Genomic DNA, 14,124 nt, shown 5'->3' with positions numbered 1-14,124 from the left:
TCCTTTCTCTATCCTTCTTCCAAATTGAGACCCGACGTACCTTTTCTATGGAATTGCAATAAAAATTATAAAGCAGAGCATGTTACCTAAAGAAAGGATTATTATTCTTATCTCTACTTTTTAAAGTCCTAGCTACTCTTTAAGGCCAAATTCAAATGCCACCTTCTCCATGAAGCATTCCTGGATTCTCACTCCTGCAACACTCATCCCTACTCCACTCAGAAGGAGAATAATGCAATCAAAGGAAAATCTTCAACTCATCTTAGCTGATACTTGAATTTTCTATATTTCCACTAGTATAATTCTACAATATACAAAGCTAAGCAGTGTTCTAGCTTCTACTAAAATGGTTTCCCAGATGAAAAAGTTCAGGATCTTCTAGAGAAGTATATTTATTCCAGCCTCAGACAGCTTAAATATGTCCCCCTAAATTTCTGCATTTGCTCGTGGGTATGTCTGTGTTCCTCTTTAAATATTTTGCCCAGAAATAAATAATATTTATTAAAATACACAGTCCATGAATAATATTTCTCCTTCTGTAACTGCAACCTGTGCTAACAGGTTTGCAGCAACCGTGGAGCTCTTTTCTCCCAATTGCACTTATATTCAATTAAAACCCTGAACTCTTCTTTGACAATATATGTTGGTGTTAAATGACTGCTCCTCTGTCTTGTATTAATACATCTATTTTTGATATGATTAAGTCCCTCAATAAAGGTCCATATTACATGCATCTGTGTATATTTGAACTGCTGATTAAATTTTTGTGAACCTGAACTCTTTCATGCTCCTAGATCCTTTTTTTTAATGGGTTCTTCCAAGGCATTTTATTCCTTTTATAAAACATAGCTCATTCTGCTTTGTGCCATAGTTTGTGTACTTTGTCTTATGTCCTATCTTAGGTGGGTTTCTGAGAAGCAGAGCATCTGTCTGGGTGATTGGGTAGTGACTTTGCAGCCTCTGAAGCTTAGCGACTTCTGTTGGCCCAAGATTGAGGAGCAGCTATGAGTTGTTCTCACCCAACACACAGCAACTAGGCTATAGGAAAAGGATCCTAGATGGGACACCAACAGCATCCACTCTAGTCACCCATGATTTTGTAATGCTGAGTATGGAGTGTATTGTTCATCTCTGTAGTCTCCATAATCCTGTTCATGTCTTGCACAGGGAAGCCACTAGTTGGTGGAACCGATTCGTCAAAGATCTGGAGGAAATGCCCCCTAGTTCGCTGTCATTCCAATTCACTGCCATTTGTAATAACAAACACCTGTGAGGGACTTAGCCCAAGCTCCCCAAGCAGCAGAGAACCAGAGTATGTGGGTGACAGAGAGAAGAATATGCAAGTTTATATTGCATGTTCCAAGAATCTCGTTGCCCTGTCAACTCAAAAGCTGTCTAAGGACCAAATGCTCAAATTCAGAATAGGCAAAAATACTCCTTAATACCAAGGCAAACATATCAAAGAGCAGAACTTCAGTCTGCTCCACTTGGCTCGTAAGCTATTTTTGTTTTCTTAAGTTATTTTTGTTTTCTTAAGCTTTATAAAGGTAATACACACATATGGTTAAACATGAAAATGATATAAAAGAGTAATAAATAAATAGTAAAAACCTATTTCTTAATTGTGGCTTTTATTTCCACTTCCCATAGCTAACTAGTGTTAACAATTTCTTATATTTCTACCCAGAAATAATTGTAGGCATATAAGCACATATATTTATGAATTTATATACAAAGATATTATAGTATATGTATTGCTTTCTCCTTTTATCCCCACTAATAATAGATCTTACAGGTCTTTCCACATCAACACATCTATCTATCTATCTATCTATCTATGTATCTATGTAGATATATTTCATTTTTTAAACGATGATATAGATGTCTTACAATTTATTTAATCTGTCCCTGTTTAATGGATATTTACATTGTTTCTAGTTTTCAGCTCTTACAAATAATTTTTTTGCTATTACACATTTTCTCCACTACAAAATATGTTCTTATATGTATTTCTTTGTATGTTTCCTTAACACTATTAAATTGAAAACCCTATGATTGTTTCTCAACAGAAAAATGGCATCATGGGTAATGAATGTGGCCACCATATTCCTTACATCTATGTTGAATAATGTATATTTAGCCTAAGTTGTACTTTCTCACTCTGTGCACATGTTTTCAGCCTTTTTCCCAGAATGCAAAACTTAAAATCAGAAAATGTAAAAGTTGTCACAGTTGAAAAAAGCTGGACACAATTCTCAACTGTAGGACGTCATAACAGCAAGTTCTAAGATCCACAGAGCTATATAATTTAAATAATAAGATAATTACCTTGCGTGGAACAGAAATTCGGAATCTCGTTGAGAATTTAAGAAGTTCAGTATTAAGAGCTTATCCAATTCAAGTCTATTTCAGAAACATAATCAGACTTTCCAGAAATTCAGCCATGATGTATTAAAAGCACTTATTATCTTTTTGCTTGCAGTGAAGTACATGCGAGAAGCCACGCCCTATGTGAAGAAAGGATCCCCAGTATCCGAGATTGGGTGGGAAACGCCTCCGCCTGAATCTCCTCGATTAGGGGGCAGCACCTCAGAAACCCCATCATCGCAGTCCTTCTCCTTCCACAGAGACCGGAAAAGCATCCCCCTCAAAATGTGCTACGTCACTCGGAGTATGGCCTTGGCCGACCCTGAGAACAGGTAAACAGGGTCAAAACTTTCCGCTGTATTGAGCAGCTCCTTGACCTCTCAGGCTAAATGGGGGCTTTCACCAGGTTGCCCTCATGTTCTGAAAACACATCATGGCTTCCAAAGAAAAGCATGAAAGGGCCATGCTGAGAATAGTGTGTGTGTGTGTGCGTGCGCGCGTGCGTGTGTGTGTGTGAGAGAGAGAGAGAGAGACAGAGACAGAGGAGAGAGAATCTATACACTGAGCACTGGTTCTGGAAAGAGTTGAAGAACTAGAATCAGTATCCTAAATGTCTTCAGGGCTCATTACCAGTCCACATGACTCAGGCCAAGTTTCTTAAACCACTTAACCTCAGTTTTGTCATCTCTAAGATGGGAATAATTGAAAGAGATGCTTTGTTGGCTTGTGAGAATTAAATTAGGAAAGCCATGTGATATAGTTTGGATGTTTGTCCCCTCCAAATCTCATGTTGAAATGTGATCCCCAATGTTGGAGATGGGGGTCCAGTGACAGGTGTTTGGATCATGGGGGCAGATCTCTCATTAATGGCTTGCTGCCCGCCCCGACGTAGTGAGTTCTTGCTCTATTAGTTCAAGTGAGAGCTGGTTATTTAAAAGAGCATGGCATACCTCCCCTCTCTTTCTTGCTCCCTCTCTTCCCATGTAACTTGTTGGCATCCCCTGCCCCTTCCACCATGAGTGGAAGCTCCCTGAAGCCCTCATCAGAAGAAGATGCTGGTATATAACCTGCAGAACCATGAGCCAAATAAACCTCTTTCCTTAAATTCCCCAGCCTCAGGTATTCCTTTAGAGCAATACAAAATGAATTAATGCACCATGTAAGGTGCTCAGCACAGGAAAACTTTCCATGAATATAAGCTATAGTAATGTTTCTTATTAATGTTAGATAGTAATAAGCAAATTCACCTTACTAGGCCTCAGTGCTGTCAACTGTATACTTGGAGGGTTAGATGAGAGTTGCTTTAAGGCTATTTTCTACTTTAAGCATCTCTTTATGCTCAAGAGAGCAAAAGGAGTGGCTTTGGTCCAAGTCTGGAATGCTGTTTCCCAAAGTCGGTACATGACTTTGCATGCCACAGGCTAGATGTATCACCCGACCCATGGCAATTATAAGGAATGCAGCCAAGAGGAAGTAAAATTCAGGGTCCCTCATCCCCCAGAAGTTTTACTTTAGCTCAGTAGAAGAGAAAACGTACATTTTAGGAGGAAAATAAGAGAAATAAAGAGAGTGAGGAATTGAGCCAGCAAATGGGGAATCTTGGTGACCTTTGCATCCACATTAAAGTGCTAAAAATAGGAACTGCTCGACTGGCCCTTATTTAGAATGTGTGTGGGACAGCTGCAACCCACCCGAATAGAAAGTATTTGGCTAGGCTCAGAGTTGCTGATGGGGAAAAGCAATCAGGAGTGGGGGCAGGGAGAAAGTTGCTTCCTTGGCCCCCAGCTCAATGTCTTTTTTGTTCTCATCTCAGTTAGCTCACTCTAAAGACGCTGCCAGGGCCCTTCTGGCTCTGGCCAGCTGCAAGATCCTTCTACCTTGCTCTCCCTACTCCTCCTGTATTAGTTATTTCTGTACAGGGATTGGCCAGTTGTACAAGAAAGCCAGCAAGTATTGGCAAGAGGGGTAAGAGCAGACAGATTGGGAAGGACACAGAGCTCATCGCTGGTCCACTCTCACCCTGTTCTCTGTTTTGTTCCCCACAATTTCTGCAGAGTTCCTGGGCCTGCAGTCGATGTCCTGGTTATTCTAAGTCTCCTTTTCCCTGGCCTTTTACCCACCCAATAAAACAAGTCCCATCTCCCAAGGATCTAATGTCAAAGTTTTCAGATGTGATGAACTCATGATGTAGTATTGAGTGCCTATGATGTACATTATACTAATTAATGTAGACCACAGACTGCAAAGTGGCAGCCTATAGGTATACCCAGCCTACAGATATGGTAAAATGCAGGCTAAAAAATGTCCAAGGTAAAATGTCCATAAAGTAGCACAAGGAAGGATTGATTTATGTTGAAGGCCAGAGTTCACAAGCAACATCCAGTAGTTACGAATACATACCACAAAACAAAACAGCAACTTTTAGAAGGGAAACTGCAGAAGATGCAAGAAGAAATAGATAGAAACATACCCATATTAGGTATTTCAACATATACCACTTTCCATCCAAGTAAGGGCAAGTACAGGACACAGGTAAATACAGTAATCCCCCCTTATTCACGGAAGGAATGTAACAGGACCCACAGCAGATGCCTGAAACCATGGATAGTACTGACTCCTCTCTACACTGTTTTTTTCCTATACATACATACCTATGATAAAGTTTAATTTATAAAGTAGGCACAGTAAGAGATTAACAACAGTACTAACACTATAGAACAATTATAACAATATACTGTAATAAAAGTTATGTGAATATGGTCTCTCTCTCTCTCAAAATATTTTATTGTACTTATTTTTGGACTGCAGTTGACCTCAGATAACCATAGAAAGTGGAACCATAAGTAAGGGATGACTTACTATAATTATTTAGAAGACCCAAACAACATGATCAATAAGGTAGATCTGAATACATTGCAAACTCTTTACCTTGATAATAGAGAATACACTTATTTTTCAAGTCCACAAAGAACACTGACAAAATTAACCACAGATCAGGTCACAAAGAAAATGCAATAAGTTCCATTAGGTACAAATAATACAAACAATAGCCTCTGATGACAGTGGAATAAAACTAGAAAATCAATAACAAAACCAAACCACACAAAGCCCTTTGTTCATGGGTTTTTAAAAGCTCTCTGTAAAATAACTCATGGGTCAAAAGGGAACTATAAACTGACATTGTTGCATTTCTTCAAAGATAAATAATAATGAAAATAATGCATCCATTAAATATGAAGAGAAAGAAGGATAAAGAGAGAGTGTAGAGTGTGGAGTCAACTAGACACACAGTGGAATCTTAGTTCTATCCCTTATATGTGAATTTAAGCAAGAATCTCATTTAATTCAAATAACCATCCTAGGTAGTGGGAACTCTTCTCTCTACTTTATAGACAGTGATACTTAGCTGAGAAATGAGAGTTGAAGCAAACGGTAGATCTCAGATTCAAACCCAAGCCTAGCTGACCCCAAGCCCAATTTCTGAATCATCACACACATTGCTTCTAACTTCAGCACCTGGCAGAGTAGCTCGCCTGAACTGTAAGCACCTTGGCCAGGAGTTAATGGTCTCCTGGGAGCTAAAACCTGCGAACCGATGACAAATGCCACAGCATCTTGGGGCTAATCCTCTTGGTTGGTGACACACAGGTGCCTATAGTCTGATTAAAAACTCTAATGTCCAATTTCTCAAATACAAACAGCCATAGAACAGCAGGCAGGATTGCTGCTCTTTCTGTGAAAAAAGGTCACCCAGCAGGCATTGAATCCACAAGAATATGTGACTGCTAGTGGCTGTCAGTAATTACAATATATTTTTATTATTCTACCTCTTAAATATCTCTTGTTTTTCATATTCAGCTCTTCACAGCCACTTCCCTGAACCAGGCCCACATCCTTAGGCCCTGAGAGTATTTGGGTGTTTCTTACAGGGTGTTTTGTTGGTAGTTTGCTCTTTCCCCGTTTCCCACCATGTACTCTGTACCTAGCTAGCCAAGGGAATCTGAAACACCTGAAATTTACCCCTTCCGTCACAATGGCTGGCTGTCACCTGCACTCACATCAAAACTCCTCAGTATTGCATTAAAACCCCTTTAGGCTTTAGATATTCCCTAACTGTTCAGCTCCTCTCTACCTCATCCTTTCTGTTCCAGCATCCCCTAAATAATTTGTGTTCTTCCTACAATTGCCTTCCTGACAACTTCCTACTTGCCCTTTAAGCCTCAGGATAAACATTCTTCTCGGATATCAGTGTCTCGCTATACCTTCTGTGTCAATTTGTTCATTATAGCATGCTTCATAATAACTTGTGATTTTTTTCTTACATGCCTACTCAGTTCCTGAGTCATAAGCTTTCTGAGCTCTGAGACACTCCATGTTTTCATTTTATTACCCCAGATATCTAAAACTTTGGCATTCAAAACTATTTTTGTTCATAAATGATAAATAGTATATTTATCTGCTCATTTTTCATATTCTTCTCTAAAAATGTCTTTTGAAAAAATTTTCCACTAAATAGTTTTGGGAATAAGGGAATAAATAAAAGCATAGTTCTCTTCTGACAGACATAGGAAGCTTAAAGAAACCAGGACAATCCATTAACCAAGCCTGTCACTGGATTGTGAGCAGCTGTGCTACAATGGGCAGTTTATGAGGCTTTAAGTCATGACTCTGTACTGCTGCGTAACAGAGTCCACTGTAGATTTTCATGGTTAAATTATGGAAAGATTGACATCATCTTTCTTGGGAAACAGCGTACATCTCTATTTATGGTGCACAAATGAAACATTCACAGAAGGTGCTGTCTTGGTTTCAAATGGAAAACCTCTGCTAGGCTGCACTGTGATTCAGAGGGGTGTGATCTATTAAGTCCTGTAAGATGCCTGGATACGTTGCTACAAGGTACCCTTAGTGATGTCACCACAATCCAGTGCTTGAGTTTCAGCCACAGAAGATCAGAAACTTGATTTAGTTGGCATAGTGTTAGCAGATCCATCTCTAAGGGGTTGACTCACATTAACCAAATAGACAAAATTTGCTTATGATGAGCAACACCATTGTCAAATAGATGGAAATGCCCACATGGGAGGATCTATATGCCCTCTCATTGTGAGCAGGCTGTATTGAAAGACAAATGTGAATATGAACAGAATGCCAGAACCCTAAGTATTAATAACTCAAACGATGTGGACTTTCAAAGCAGAGCAATGCACTCTTTCTGAGTAGATAAGCTACACAAGAAATTATATTGTCATGAAAGTGATTTGGTGAGTGTGGAATCAATAGAAGGTGTGCTAATAGACCTTAGGAAGTATGTTTTAGACAAGTAAGCTGAAAGCCCTCCCTTCCAGGACAGGGAGAGCCTTGCCAAGGTGACCCTTACGTAAATTTCTGCTTTGCCAAGACTCCTACTCCTTTGGGCTGTACATAAATAGCTTGAGGTTTCCCATGTGGCCCTTCCCTGTCCTTTCATGGCTAATTTATCCCCTTCAATTCACATGGTTCTTTCTTCCTGTGAGCACAAAACAGTGGATTTGGGTTTTGCTTATCAAATTTAATCACTTTTCATTCTAGGCTCCTTGAAGTTGTTCTCATAGTACCCTGTTTTGCGTTTTAGATGATTGGAAGTACTTTAGTTGCACATTCATAGACAGATGGTCTTTCGTGGCTACCAAGAGAGGAATCGTTTTACCAGTTCAGCCTTTCTCCCCTTTTTCCCAGTGTTTGGGGGCACATTACTGCCCCCTCATGTCTTATATAGAACTCTCAACTGTATTTATTAAACTTTGAATACTGTTGAAACATTTCCTCCTTTAGTGCATCAAGAGTGAAGATTTATGAGGTACTTTTTCCTATCTTTTCTCCTCTGTCTTTGTTTATGAAAAGTGCTTCTCTTTTTAAGAGGCCCACAAAGTATGTATTTTCTGAATGTAGTTTCTTCATTCTTTGTTGGGCACATCATGGTGGCTTCATAATGGAAACTATTGCCAGAACTCATGATTGACATTACATTTTGGAAACAGAAAAAAATATATATAAAGTATATGTATATGGTGCTGTAATAAGTAATGTTTTACATATGTAAAAACAGGTCCAGATTAAATGTATGCTTGTATCAGTGAATAAAGCTCTAGGGTTACAGTTACTATAGAAAATATGGGTTTAAATCCCAAGTCCGTTACTTATTCCCTTTAAGTAAATCATCCAATCTCTCTGATTTTCAGGCTCCTTCTTTGCTATAGTCTTAATGTTTGTGTCCCCCCACCCCCTAAATTCATACATTGAAACCTAATCTTTAACGTAATAATATTAAGAGATGAGACCTTTGGAGGCAGTTAGGTCATGAGGTTCATACTTCATGAATGGAATGAGTGCCCTTTTATAAAAGAGGCTAAAGGGAGCCTGTTTTCCCCTTAGACCATGCAGGGACATATAGTAGGTACCAACTATGAGGAACGCACCTTCACCACACACCAAATCTGCTGGTGCTTTAATCTTGGACTGTCCAGTCTCCAGAATTGTGAGAAAAAAATTTCTATTGTTTGTAAACTACCCAATCTAAGATATTTTTTATAGCAACCTGAATAGATTAAGAAATTGGTACAGAATTAGGGTGTTGCTATAGCAAAGACCTAAAAATGTAGAAGTGGTCTTGGAACTGGGTAATGGATAGAGGCTGGAAGAATTTTGAGGTACAATGCTGTGAAAGGAGATTTAAGGACAATTCTGGTGAGGTCTCAGAAGAGGAGAGCTGTAAAGAAAGCCTCAGTCTTCTTCGAAATTATCTAAGTGGCCATGGTCAGAATATTGGTATAAATACGGTGGTAAAGGCAATTCTGATTAGGTCTCAGATGGAAATATGGAACATGGTATTGGACAATGCAGGAAAGGCCATCCTCGTTATAAAGTGGCAAAGGACTTTGCTAAATTGTGTTCATGTCCTAGAGTTTTGTGGAGGGAGGAACTTATGAACAATAAAATAGAATATTTGACAGAAGAAATATCTAAGCAAAGTGCTGAGGGCGTGGCATGGCTTCTCCTGACTGCCTATAATAAAAGGCAAGAAGAAATAAATGATTAAAAATGGAATTTATAATCAAAAGTGATGCAACACTTAAAGATCTGGAAAATTCCCAGCCTGACCCTGTTGTAAATAATGAGAAAAATGTGTCCTGGAGAGAACACAAAGAGTGTAGCCAAATGAACCTTTGATAAAGAGATTAGGATGAGTAGGTGGAATCCAGATGCTATTTATTCATCAAGACAATGGAAGATTGACCCTGAAGGCATTTGGAGATTTAAGACTGCCAGGGCCTTGGGAACAGAACAATTTAATGACTCTGCTCTGTGCCTTGTGTTACATTGATCCTTGGCTGCCCCAGATGTGGCTCAAGTGGCCCCAGGCATGGCTTAGACTACCCTCTGGAAGGCACAGGTAGTAAAACTTGGCAGTATCTGCAAGGTGCCACTACACCAATACACAGGGTGCACAAGCAGTGAGGACATGGCTATCTCCACCTAGATTTCAAAGGATGCCATGTGGAGCCTTGGGGCCCAGAAAGAGAACAGAGGTGGGACCACCAAAGAGAATCCCCACTAGGGCAGTGCCCACTAGACCTGTGGGGCTGGTATCATCACAGAGAGCCCCCATTAAGGCAGTGCCTAGCAGAGCCATAAGGGCAGAGCCACCTCAGGGACCAGACCTTCCACCATTAGAGCCATCAGTGTGGAACTCATGCCTGGGAGAGTTGCAGGCATGCAACTTCAGCCCATGAGAGCTGCCACATTGACTGTGCCCATCAAAGCCATCCAGGTAGAGCAGGGCTACCTGGAGCCTGGGGGGCCCAACCCCCATCCCAGTGTGTCTGGAAGGCGGGACTTTGAGTCAAGGAAAATTATTCTGGAGAATTAAGATTCCATTTTTGCCGGGCATGGTGGCTCATGCCTATAATCCCAGCACTTTGGGGTGCCAAGGCGGATGGAGTACCTGAGGTCAGGAGTTCAAGACCAGCCTGGCCAACACGGTGAAACACCGTCTCTACTAAAAATACAAAAAATTAGCCGGGTATGGTGGCAGATGCCTGTACTCCCAGCTACTCAGGAGGCTGAGGCAGGAGAATTGCTTGAACCTGGGAGGCAAAGGTTGCAGTGAGCCGAGATCATGCCATTGCACTCTAGCCTGGGGAACAGAATGAGACTCAGTCTCAAAAAAAAAAAAAAAAAAAAATTCAATTTTTGCCCTGTTGGGTATAGATTTGGTCAAGACCTGTTATTCCTTTCTTTCTTCCTATTTTTCCCTTTCTCTCCTATTCCATGCCTGTTCCACCATTGCATTTTGAAATACATAATTTGTCTGATTTCACAGGCCTCCATCGGGAGGGAAATTTGCTTCAAGATGAGGCATATCTTTGAGTCTCACTTATATGTGATTTAGACAACATTTAGAGAGACTTCAGATTTTACACTTTTGAGTTGATGCTGGAATGAGTTAAGAATTTTGGGGGCTATTGTGATGGAATGAATGTATTTTGCATGTGAGAAAGACATGAATTTGGGTGTGCTAGGGGCAGAATGTTATGGTCTGAATGTTTGTGTCTCCCCAAAATTCATATGTTGACAACTCATCTCCAGTGTGACAGTATTAAGAGATGGGGCCTGTAGAAGATGATTAGGCCATAAGGTCTCCACCCTCATGAACAGGATTAGTGCCTTTATAAAAGAGGCCTAAGGGTGCCTATTTGCCCCTCCTGCTACATAAGGACACATAATAGGCACTATGAGGCTCTAACCAGACACCAATCTGCTAGTGCCTTGATCTTGGACTTTCCAGTCCCCAGAACTGTGACCAATGAATTTATGTTATTTATAAGTTTCACAGTCAGAAGTATTTTGTTATAGCAGACTAAGACATTACCTAACAGACTAAGACATTATCTATAAAATGTGGCCAATAATATAATCATGTTTGATTTTTATGATAGATGACTTAATGTTGGCATCCTCTAATTCCTGGCAGGATAACTATGGGGTAAATGTAGCCTTCAGTCAAACTATCCTCCTTGCTGGGTGCAAGAAAAGGGGATTTTTTTTTCTCTGTACTCAGAGTCCAGGAGAGAGAACTGGAAGGTCAAGCTGTCAAGCAGAGATTATTTTGTAAGACATTCTTTCACAGACATTTTTAAGCCTTTTGAGATTTCTGGCTTTTTATAGAGACCTCAGTTCCATTTTCCCAACTCATGGGTTCTCAATGCCTTAACTATCTTTTATTTGTCAAATTCCAAGTCCTCAGCCCACCTACCACTACCTGACCCACTACATGCTACCTGTCTCAACCCCACCCCTACCCACTTTCCCAGGGATGCTTTATTATTAGCTTAAATACTCACCATTCTGATTTTTAATGCCACCCCCAACCCCTTTTGTTGACACCTGGGAGTTTCCTTTTCTTTCTTGTAAGATCAGCATTACACAAACAAGCACACTTTTCTTACTATACTTTATCTAGAAAACCCAGGTGTCAGTAGCAGAAGCATTCCTGAATTTATGTAGATCATTATTTTGCTGGAACTGGAAACCTCCTGAAACATGGCAGTGGAATTGCTTGTAATTGGCTATGTATATCAGGAACAAAAGTCAATATTCTATTTTTTCAAGTGTAATTTAACATAAGAAGTTAAACATTTACCATTCCATTTAAAATTAAAAACAAAAAACTATGAGTATTATTTTTTGGATAATTTACCTCCTTCATTTGAAATTATGGACTGCCCTCCACCACCAGAGCCATCGTTTTGGTCATGCTTTTCAGCTATCTATATACCTACCTATTTGTCTGTCTATCTATCTATCTATCTATCTATCTATCTATCTATCTATCTATCAATCATCTATCTATCTACCTACCGACCTATCCACCCACCTACATACATGTCAGTATTTGCTTCTCACTTAGAGGACCCATGTGAAATACTTTGTTACTGTAGAAAGGGTATACATACAAGGAGAGGTGATGTTAGCCTTAGATTCAACAGTGTGGACCCTCTGCATTTGAGAAATTTAGGGAGTAGAATACATAGTAACATTTCAGCAGTCGTTTTAATGGTGGTTGGGAAGGAGAAGTTCAGAGAGGTTGGATTAAATTAGTCAGAAATTTGAAATAGGAAACAAGTGCTAAATGGTTGTATTATTTTTAAGCATACATCGTGAATGAGACTAAGTGAAGAAGTACTGCCTGGTGGCACTCATAACAGACCTAACAAAATAGATCATACACTCCCTTTTTAAAGTTATTTTAAGTGAAATTTTAAATGTTATCAAAATGATAAAGGCAGATAATTTAAAACCCAAATAGATCTAAAAGATTTTTTTAAAGTAATGGGAATTTATTAATTTTATGATGTCTTCCTCTTTTTGTTATCTGTCTTCACATGTCTTGTTAGAAGGATGTTGGAACTTCTAGATTGATGTTGTAAGGTTGTTTTTTTTTCTCTATTGCTTACATCACATTTTTTTTACTTTATTTTTTAATCCTTCTCATGAATATATTTTTTTACCTTTCACCTGTCATATTTTGGCTCTTTTTGTTTTCTGAATTTTTTTAATAGAATTTTGTTCTTTTTTGGATGTCATATTTTCTGTTAATTCTTGGATAATAGTCTCTTTTTTTTACTTTTCTTTGTATTCTTTGTTCCTCCATTTACTGTTTTCTGTTTGTTTGTTTGTTTGTTTTTTATCTTTGTCTTCTTTACTGGAGGTTTTCTTAAATGTCTGGTGATCCATTGCTATCTGTTCATTTCTTGCACTGAGAAAAATGTGTTGGAACCTATGTGGGGAGTTGGGAGGGGGATGTCAACTGGTGAGAATTCACATGGAATTATTGCTTGGTGAACCAAACCTTACCAAGAGATCCCTCCCAATTCTGCAAATATCAGTGTTTAGAAGCTTTACCTGGGTCTGTTCAGTCACTTATGGGAGAATCATTCTGTCTTTTTGAGTGTGGATTGGTGGTAGATAGTGAGAGAATACCCACTTTCCACTGTTCTAAGAATCCCAACACTCAGCATACAGACTTCATTTAGGGACTCTTTTCAGGGCTATATCACCCCCCACCCTGTCTCTGGAGGTTCTGAGCCCATGCAGGTTGTGCAGAGCCAAGGGACTCACATCTGGCTGGAATTCTCTCTTTGTGGCCCTTTAGGTTATAGGATTTTATACTCTTCTTCCACTCTGCAGAGTCAGTAACCCGGCTCCATTGCTGTCTGTCCTCCAAACATGTTGTGCCTGTCTTATTCTCTTGTGAGTTTAGACCTCCTTCACTGTCTTTTTCCTGGATCTTATAAGAGGCAGAAGATCAACACGAATAGCCAAACCACTGTTTTTCCCAATGAGAATCCTTGCATAATTTGCATCTTGGAATATAACAGAGTACACAAAAGATTCATTTTAATAAGCTTAAAAATATTTTTATAGCCTTGTTAGTTTTAAGAAAATTTGTTTTCTTCCTAGATAAACTTCAGTATTCATTCTAATTACCATACATTTTAAATCAATGTGAATGAATTAATGAGGTTTCACTGGCAATGGTAAGCTAGTTAAAAAAGGAATTTAAGTACCTCTGGTTTACCTTGAGAGAGAGTTGAGGAGAGGGCTCACCAAACATGGTTCTATGACTTCACCAATACACGACTCCTTATGAGTTAATTTTAGCCCATATCTGTACCTATCAGCACCATTCCAGGAAAATTTTAGTTTCCTATGTGC

The 14,124-nt window shown here is 39.3% G+C and overlaps 1 protein-coding gene across 1 annotated transcript in view; it reads left to right on the top strand.

Moving 5' to 3' along the window:
* SNTB1 (syntrophin beta 1) overlaps positions 1–14,124 on the top strand; it is a 277,719-nt gene that overhangs the window by 115,493 nt on the left and 148,102 nt on the right. Inside the window, exon 3 of the mRNA XM_025393674.1 lies at positions 2,483–2,699. Coding sequence (XP_025249459.1) covers positions 2,483–2,699 — 217 coding nt within the window. The remainder of the gene's footprint in view (positions 1–2,482; positions 2,700–14,124) is intronic.

Source organism: Theropithecus gelada, chromosome 8 (assembly GCF_003255815.1).
Source record: "Theropithecus gelada isolate Dixy chromosome 8, Tgel_1.0, whole genome shotgun sequence".
NCBI classification, from domain to species: domain Eukaryota; kingdom Metazoa; phylum Chordata; class Mammalia; order Primates; family Cercopithecidae; genus Theropithecus; species Theropithecus gelada.
This window is presented reverse-complemented; position numbering and strand designations above follow the sequence as displayed.